The sequence below is a fragment of the Lonchura striata genome, chromosome 5 (assembly GCF_050655825.1).
Source record: "Lonchura striata isolate lonStrDom1 chromosome 5, ASM5065582v1, whole genome shotgun sequence".
Taxonomy (NCBI): domain Eukaryota; kingdom Metazoa; phylum Chordata; class Aves; order Passeriformes; family Estrildidae; genus Lonchura; species Lonchura striata.
Window position 1 is genome coordinate 55,989,456 of NC_140707.1, and position 9,564 is coordinate 55,999,019.

Below are 9,564 nucleotides of genomic sequence, written 5' to 3' on the forward strand. Positions count from 1 at the left end.
GAAAAGGAAAAAGAACTCTCAAATTATTTGGTAACTTTGTTTTAGAACTGGGAGGGTAGGAACCATTTCACACTTGCTCTGATTTAACAGCCATCATTTCAGGAAGACTGTAAACTAACACAAATACTGCCTTTCCCCAGGCAACAGTAGTACAAGCTGAAACTGCAATTATGAAAAAAATTCTCTTGCCTTCCTCCTCCTCCTCCAGTCATCAACAATGGGAGGTAAGACCAAGATTTTAGGAGTGAAGATAAATAAAGTACATAAGACATACAGGAGATTTTGCTTTACTGACCCCAACATAATCAATGTCCAAATCATGATACTGTTTTGCTCCTAATATCCAAGAAATAATATAATAAGCAGTGATATCTGGATAGTCATAGGGCCAGTTTTCACCCTTCCCTATCCATCCTGGAAATGCCCAAGGTAACCCTGGAAAAAAAGAAGAAAAACAAACAAATAAGGTAAGTGGTTGGTTCACATTACTCAATAAGCTTAAAGAGCAAGCTCTGATTTGCTCTACCTGAAATGAAGGAACAAATATGCACTTGAAACTGGTTTGGTTCCAGTGAAGACAATGAAACGTAACTTCTCCAACTGCAGAGAATGGTCTAATACAAACTATGATCAAGCAATTAATAGCTTTTTTTAATGAGCTAGGAAGCATTCATTAGTAGAGAACAACTGACTACATATAATTTGTCAATTTTCTAGTACTAGCTGGTTTAAAAGTCCAAAGACTTTAGAATAAAAATTTACAAAGCTAAAGACAAAGGGTCAATACAGAATGTGAAAAATTGTTTATCTCCTGAACATGAATTTCAGAAGACATCATCATGACAGAGGGAGAAAGATAAGGATCATGAAAAAGCATTTCCAAGTCTCAGCTGTTCACTGGATCTTGTAGTAAATAAAAAAAAACAAATTAATCTAACCAGATGCTGCTAACCATCCAGCCAACTTGTATAAGATACCATTGGCTTATTTAAAAGTAAACCTTCCTTCCTTTGTTGAGAGTTTGATGTGAGGGAAGAGGGATATTATTAATAACTACAATTAGTCATAAATAATAGGCTTAACAGAACCTGACTGGCAAATCCTGCATCAAGCCTTGCTTCATGGCTAGATATGGTAAAGCCCCCTGGAAGGTGAGGGAATTAGACACCTTTTAACCAACAGATTTCTTACCCTTTTTCATGTGAAATACATTTTGTATTTCCAAAATACAAAAATACAACCTAGGGTTCCACATTTGTATTGTCAAAACACACACATAACCCATAATCAAAACAGGAAGAGAGCAAACTCCTATTACAACTCAACTACACATGTAGGACATATCAGAAGACCAGAATCATTACAGTAAAGAAGAGATGTGTGATTGGTTTGTAAAAAAAACATTTGATCAAATGCAGTTTGTGTAAGTTTCACATATTTATGCTTGCAGTAACTTTACTTTATCCCTCCCAATTTTTTGTACTCAATTATTCAGAAATTCATCTCTCATGATAAATCAATCATGTTCATTGCTGCAGTACACTAAAAGCATTAGTTACTTAACACAAGCAAATTATTAGAGATTTATTATCTTATGCTTCTCGTCAGGATGTTGTGCTGCTGTAACAAGGTAAAACACAGTAAGCATCAAGACAAGCTTAACAAATATTAGAGATTCTTCTTTGTCTACTGCAACGGCAAAACATCTCCTCATTAAAATGTTAATTAAGGGTCAGATAGGTAAGTCGGGGGAATAAAAAAGCATTTAAATCTAAAAGCTCAAAGCAATTTACCAATCAGTTTAATGTTGGGGTTCCTCTTTTTAGCCTCTTTCATCAGCCACCATTCATAGCCCCGGAAGTAGTTCTCATCATTTTCATAATGCATATGGGAGGGTTCAGTACCATCTAGGAAGGAAAGAGACAGGTAGTTCACAATTATCTTCTGTGTCATAAGCTGTTACACATCGTAAAGCTTGCTGCATTGCTCATTAACATAGTATGCAAGCACGTATCTCCAACATGGTTCATAGGTTCCTTGGTATGTATTTCAAAGCCAAGGAATAGTGGGAGGTAAATGCAGGATTTGCTACCCTTCCTTCTTAGCATATTAACTTAGCATAATTTTAGTATTTTTATTTTGAAGGGGTTTTTTGCCTGCTTTTAGCATCAGATGTGGTTAACTATTAGGTATTTTCTATCCCTAGCTATGATAACACTAAATCTATATTTGCTACTGTCTCATATCTTGATACTAACAACCACTAGGAATGTTACAGCATTAAGATTAAGAGAAAAAAAATCACTATACAAGCAAGTTATCTCTAAACCAAAAAACAAACAAAAGGTTTTAGTCTGTTTCTTCTGCACAAGGGAAGTCCAGGGAGAGAAAAGAAAGGAACTACCATGAATTTTTTCAATTACTGGAAAGAGGTGTGAGGTTTTTATTTTTACAGTGAAATATCGACTTTATAACTTTCATGATGTTCTGTGACTGCAGGAAAAGGTTTTGGAATTTAATGCTATGTCCTGAATTTCCTCAGGCAAAGGTAAACAAACTAGAAAGGTGCAAAAGAATCAGTGTTGTATGAGAAATCACTACACAAAAAGTCAAGTAATAACTTGCATACATGACTGCAACAATTATGCAACTGATGTTAAACCATATGCAGAGACCTCTTCTAACGAGACTTTGTTTTAAATGAAGCCTGCTGAAACAGAACATTTCATCACAGAAAATAGGGTTTATTTTTTTTACCTTACTAACTCTTGGCTATATGCAAGGTTGTCAGGAACATGGAACAATTAGATTCCAAATTTATGCTTCATATCACATTTCAAATTAATTCCTGATCACACATCTCAGGCCAGAAGAAGACCTGCAGTTTTGTGCATTGAGATATATGCATCTTATTGTTCTTCTTTTCAAAACTGGACCATCACACAAGTATGTGGCAGTCTCCTGAGCCAGCAATAAGAGTGTTTGAGGAGAAGGTCTGTGCATGCCTGAAGACGATTCCAGTTCCCACACCCAGCAATTCATTACCAAGCTCTTAAACCCAGAATAGTACTTCAGCATGTTAATTTTTGTGAAGTAAACACAAGAACGAAAAACAGTATCTAATTATACAAAACACAGACATTAGAGAAAAAATGTGCATATATACAAATATATATACAAGTATATATACATAAATATATATACATAATACATATATACATATATATATATATAATACACCATAAAATCAAATTCTATGCTTTTTATTTATGAACTATGTCTGATATGGCCAGATTTACTTTAAGAAAAATATCAAAAAAAAAGAAAAAAAAAAAGATACAAGCTGTAGTCTCTGCTTCTTAGTTTTTGGTTACAGCCAGTTACCAAATAGTTCCTTCTGTATGCAAATGTAGTAGGTAGGCTAGGCAAATTATATCAAGATATTTTCATTTGCAACTCTTCCCAGGAAGAAAAAAAATCCTGCCTACTGCCAGCCAGTGCCATTCCAGTGAAACGTTGCAGCTAATAAAACCAAAGAAATCTAATTGTTTCTGATCAGATGCCTTTGTATTTCATGCTTTTAAGACATAAGCTATCTGGTATTGCAAAACTCATGTGTGAGAAATGCTCTGCAACTCAGAAACCTACTACAGGGGGCAAAAAAACAGAACTCAGTTGCTCTAGAAATCAACCTATTAACCATATGATAGCTAGAACTGCTTCCAGAATGTTGGTGTAAATCTCTCTTGTACAAGCCACTATGGTTTATTGCAACTCAGTTCAGCTATCTCCATGCCTCAGCTCCATATGCAGCACATGTTATTTACAGCATCACTGAAACGAGAAGTTAAATGCTGCTCATGTAAAATGCTGCTCACCTGTTGACTGTGCATCACCTCCAATCTCTACCTTGAGAATATGTAAAGAAGCACCAAAATTTGGCTGTAGAAAAAAGAGACAGAAAACCAGACAGAATCCTGCTGTTAACAAGAAGAATGAGATAAGTCAATATACAGTTTTGAGCATGCTGAAAATGCAATTTTTTTACCTTTTTAAACACCCATTATAAATGTAATGAGAGATTATATAAATGTCTGTTTTTCAAAAGAAAATCCACCAGGATAAACAGTACACTGATCTTTAAACAGTTTCATTGCCTCTGGCACCATTAACAATACTTCTCCACAACCATGCAGATTTTAAATAGGTTATGCTCAAGAAAATACAAAAGCACTATTAAAGCAGAACACAAAATATATGAGAAACACAGCAGAATTTCAATGTTATTAGAAGTCAAACTTGCTGGTTTTTAAAATCAAATTATTGAAGCCAGTATTTTTTATTCTTGTTTCTACAGTGTTACACTGCTTATGTGAAAGAGCATACATACAGGTCAGTGTTGTACTGCCAATATGTTGGTCCAGCCACTAGTGGCTTAAGACTTGCTCAAGTCAGAAGTTACAATTAATCACTACTTTAATAACCACTAATAAGCTGGCCTTCTCCATGGAATGACCCAAGTATAATTTTGGTATCTAAAAATATGTTTTAAGACATAAGAATGCAATTTGATTTTTAAAAAAATGCTGCACAGATGACATGTCTTTTGGCTTACAAGTCTGGGATTTTTGTTTGCTTTTAACAGCAAAGTAACTATTTCCAATTTACCATTTCTCTTTTTGACCTTTTTAGATTTAAACTTCTAACACATTTGTTCTCCCATTCCTATCACGAAAGTTGCCTGACACTAAAAGACAAGGAGAATGTGGCAAAGTACACCTCTCCCAGACATGACAGTTTAAGGGGTTTTGGTAAAAAAGTATATCAAAAATTCTTTGAAAATCATGATCTCTCTAGATTTTATTTTATCACATGCCCAATCAGAACATTCACATTAGTAACACAGAGCTTTAGTCTCAAAAAAAACATGAGCTTTGATTCCCCAGGCACATATTGCACCTTACTCTACCCTTGAAAATTAATTCTTTAAACTGCATGGTAAATTATTCCCCTCCAGCCATCTGGATTGCATTACTTGAAAGTGACATGACATCCTCTTCCAGCAGAGTAATTTACAGTGCCAAAAGCAAAACAAGCTATTAATGTCCAGTGTAATAATCTCACCATATATTAAGTTGGGTAACTCTGCAGGTTACACTTGCTAACTAACACAGCTTACATTCTAGAGTCACTGCAGTTGTACTTGAGACTAGTTTGGAATAGATATGCTGTTACGTACCCGCAGTCTGCACAGTCACTTTTATGCTATGTTTATCTAGATGTACTCCAAAAAAGTCCACACTGTCTCTAAGACCACCTTCCTTCAATCACTATGAACAGCTAAATCCCCAATTTTAGCCACAAAAACAACTTATGATTTAGCCCACACAGATGATCAAATATACAGTTAAACACATTTTTGAAAACATATTTTCAAAACACATTGTGAAAGCACAAAAGGAATTTTCACAATATGAAGAAACAGTCTCCTGAACAAAAACGCCTCCTAAAATTTAAAGTTCTGGTAACAATCAGCACTAAAATAGATGCTTTACAACATGGGAGTTTGTCTAATTTCAAGCAGCATAGAATATACTATAGGAGTTTCCATATAACACAATAAGAAATTCTGCATGAAATCAAACGTTATTGCAGTAGTGAAACCAACTTTACCTTGAACAGATAATCTAAAATCTGGGAGCGATACGGTTCTGGGTAGTTCACCAGGAGTCTAGATGTGGCCTAAAATGGAAAGAAAATGTGAAAATGTGGAAACACAACTTTCAAATGTTTAACTACATCCCAGCTTTTCAGTCTACGCCTTTCACAGGGCTACAAAAATAATTATAGCACCAGGAACTCAGCTAAGCCCCTACATAACTTGTTTCTAAACATTCAGCTGTGCCTTCCTAGTTTCACAGGTTGCAACTGCCTTGTACTCTAGTTACCTGGAATTTACTGAAAACAGAGTCCAAAGAACAGAGAAACAAAGAGATCACACGGCTTTATGTACGACAAGCAAAAGGCAGCTCCCTCCCAGCACCATTTCTCCTGCTCTACTCAATTCTTCCTGCTTTGGCTCACCATATGCCAAAGCAAGGGGAGCTCACAGGGCATACAGGTGGAAGGCCAAGGAAAGCATCTCAGCAGCTCGAAGAGGGGATAAAAGCTCCGGGAATCTCACAGCTCTGCTGCCTGGACCACACGAAAGAGGACGAGCGGCTCGTCCAGCATTTTAAAATGCAGGTTCTACTAAGGCCCTCTGCATAAAAACCCAGCCCGGCTTAGCTCTCCTTCCGCAGCACCCAGGAGCCGGCCGGCCCCGCACAGGCACAGCGCAGGTGGCCGGAGGGCCGGCGCAAGGCGGAGCCGGGCTCCATCTCCGCAGCCGGCCCTGCCCGCACCGCTGCCCCAGCGCCTCCGCAGCGTCCTGGGGCTGTCCCCACACCCCGCCGCTCCTCAGGGCTCCCCTCCGCGACACCCCCGGCCCAGCCCCGCCGAAGCCACCCCGCGCTCCCGCTGACGGGATGCCGAGCCCAGGTGTCCCTTGCCGCGCCGAGGATGGTACCAGCACCGCAGCCCGCTCACCCCGCCGCCGCTGACAGCCCCGATCCCGTCGAACTCCCTGCCCAACCCGTCCGCATCGTCCAGCACGTATGTGGCCGCCAAGAGCGGAGCGGCGCCGGCGCTGGGGGGCCCCGGGCCGCAGCTGCAGGCAAGCAGGATGGTGCCCCAGAGCAGAGCCGCGCAGCCCATCCCGGCCCAGCTCCGCTCCGTCCCGGCAGCGCCTCCGCACTGCCCGGCAACGCGCGCACCTGACCGCGCCGCCCGCCTGCCCGGGGCGGGGCGGCAGCGCCCGGCGCCGCCCAGCACCGCCATCCTGCTCAAGGGAACGAGGGCGGGCGGCTTCCCGGCCTCTAGGGGCAGCCCCGCCCGCCTGAAGCCGAGGGCTGCCATTCTGCGTAAGGGCAGGGCGGGCCGGTGAGGCGCGCGGCGCCATGCTGGAGTTGGGCTCTGCGCGGAGCCATGGCGGGGTCCCGCGGAGCGCGCGAGAGCCGCGGCGCTGTGAGGCGAGGCGGGCTGCGTGCGGAGCGCGGCGGGAGCGCAGTGCCCGGCCACCGAGTCAAGCGGGCTGGCTTTTTCGGGGGCTCTGGCTCTGCTTTTTGGAGCCCCTGGCAAGGCACGATACTTGTCCCGGGCGAAGGACGGCGTTTTCTGGTGCGCCTTTCATTTCCACGCCCTCCCAGCACCTCGCAGGCAGTTTCCTGGTTCTGCGCCGCTCTCAGGCTGCGGCCAAACGCCTGAAGAGTCGGCGAAGCGGCGCTTAGAAGGAGCACATTCCAGTGCGCCGGAGAAGAGCTTGGGCCGCCGCAGGGGCAGATGCTGGGAGCGGCCCCAAGCCCTGCGGCAGCGCCGGGCAATCCCGGTTGGCCCCGGTTAGATCCGCGGCTCCGTCAGCACGACCTCAGGGAGGGGTGCTGGAAGTGTGGGTTAAATTACGATGGGTGCGCTGTAGGGCAGCCGCATGGAAATGAGAGCAGCCGAGGTGGTGCTGAGCCGCACGCCAAAAGCTTCCGTGAGGATTGCTGGGGTGTTCCCTCAGGGTGCAGCTCACGCAAGCATACAGCTCGGAGGAAAAGTAACCTGGAGATCGGCGATCAGCTTGATTATCGTATAAAAACTCGTAATGGGGAACTGTCTCGTCTGTTGACCTCAGTGTTTCATAGAGGTGCTTCATGTGCCTAAAGAAGGAATGAGCCCTTAGGAGATGCAGTGGCTAAAGACCTGCGTTGTGTAAGAGCTGTGAAAAAGCCCCGGTTTTGCACGCATTCTAACCATAAAGAATGCTGTTACTCGAGCCTCGGTCACTCTTGTTGTCACTGTGTCTCTGCCACTGTTATTGAGGGATCTAATGTCTCAGTGATGACATTACCTGACTGATGTTTCCTGTTTATTTCTTTTTAAATAACAATACCAAGCCCTCACAAAACATTTTGCACTTTACAGCAATATCGAGCATTAACTAATGAGCCTGCTCACACCCAAATGAGCTATATGACATCATTATTACATGTAAATATCAGAGTGACTTCCTCAGGGTATTGTGAGTCGGTGCCAGAGGCAGCATTATGCTCCTGATCCTATTTCACGTTCATTCCAGCAGACTGTAGAGGTTTTCACACCTGGAAGGTTTGCAAAGCCATTATGAATTATTAATTGATTCATTTTGATAGTTTCATTGATTAATGCATCAATTTATTTCATGTAAAAGGCTTCAGCTGTGAAATTCAGTCTCTTATTCATTCACAAGATCCTAAAATTTTCAAAAACTTATAATTGCAATCCTATGATGTGCTGAGTGCCCATCCTTTTCAATTGGTACAGAAAAACATTCTCATAATCTTTTTGGTGGAAGGAAAGGGATATTTTGTTGTGACTGTTAACTTTCACTCTGCACCTTGACCTTGTGTTGAACCATTTTTTTTTTTCTTTACACTGAGGATTAAAAAGGAGGTGTCTTTACAATGGGCCAGATATGGAGAAGTGAAAGAAGCAGTAGGGGAAACCATTCTATAGGAATCCCACTAATTGACACAGACTGTTACTCACTGAAGACTGTCATACATATCTGGATTTAGAGAAAAAGAAGAGAGACACAAGGAAAAAGAAAAATGAGGAGGGTATACATTAGAAGGGGTATTATGCATTTTGGGAAGTCTGTATACCTCTCAAGTACCTCAGCCAATGGGAGGAGAGAGAGGGAAATGTGGCCAGGAAATTAGGATAAAAAGGAGGGTGCATCCCCTAAAAATTTTGAGAGACCCCATGGGGACTCCTCTGTCTCCTTTTTGGATATAACCTCTGATGTTTGTGGATTAATTTTCTTGACAACACCTTTGTTCGTGGATCCTTTGTAAACTCCAATTTAATCAATAAACTTATTGAGGACTTACTCATTGCTTCTTTTCTAGATAAGATAGTTTTCCACTGTTAATGGTTTTCTATTTCAGGGTTGGGTTTTTTTTTCTCATCAAATGCTAATAACATGTTGTTCCTGGAGGACTGATCTGAGATACTGTATATGTCCAGATCTCACAAAAACCCTGGAAAAATTGTGGTTTTGCATATGGACACAATTAAGAATTTATTTCAACATACAGCTTTACTTCCAGAATGCATAAAAAGCATCATCTCCTCTCTTTCCTCCTTTGATCTTTCAGTTCTGCTGTCATCACAGAGAAGAACTGTAGAAATGTTCCAACTCTGCTTCTCTATATCTAATAGTTATAAGAACTGTTTTTTCTTTAGCAAACTATAGGAATGCTCAACAAAACACCAGAACCGGCATACTGGACACTTAGTAGGTACCATGTTAGGAAATAGCACACAGAAAGTGATGAAACAGGTCTTTGTCTGATGACTTTTCCCTCAGTGAAAATGAAGATGTGACTGAAATTTATTTTAGAAATTTATATAAGTGATCTTCCAATCACCAAACAGGAAGGGGCTATTTTAACAGTTTGAGATTGGCCACAAGTATTGGGTAGTTCAGGCTTCATGTAA

The 9,564-nt window shown here is 41.5% G+C and overlaps 1 protein-coding gene across 3 annotated transcripts in view; it reads right to left on the reverse strand.

The window, feature by feature from the left end:
- GALC (galactosylceramidase) overlaps window positions 1-6,853 on the reverse strand; it is a 31,199-nt gene extending 24,346 nt beyond the window's left edge. The window contains exons 1-5 of one of the 3 annotated variants that reach the window (XM_021540957.3): window positions 6,589-6,853; window positions 5,674-5,742; window positions 3,879-3,942; window positions 1,794-1,907; window positions 296-435 (exon numbers count right to left, since the gene is read on the reverse strand). In XM_021540957.3, the coding sequence (XP_021396632.3) occupies window positions 296-435; window positions 1,794-1,907; window positions 3,879-3,942; window positions 5,674-5,742; window positions 6,589-6,756 (555 nt within the window). In that variant the 5' untranslated portion in view covers window positions 6,757-6,853. Of the gene's footprint in view, window positions 1-295; window positions 436-1,793; window positions 1,908-3,878; window positions 3,943-5,673; window positions 5,743-6,084; window positions 6,335-6,588 lie in introns of those variants that run through there. The other 2 variants (XM_077784000.2, XM_085580615.1) reach the window with 2 other exon arrangements.
- Between the last annotated feature and the right edge of the window lie 2,711 nt (window positions 6,854-9,564).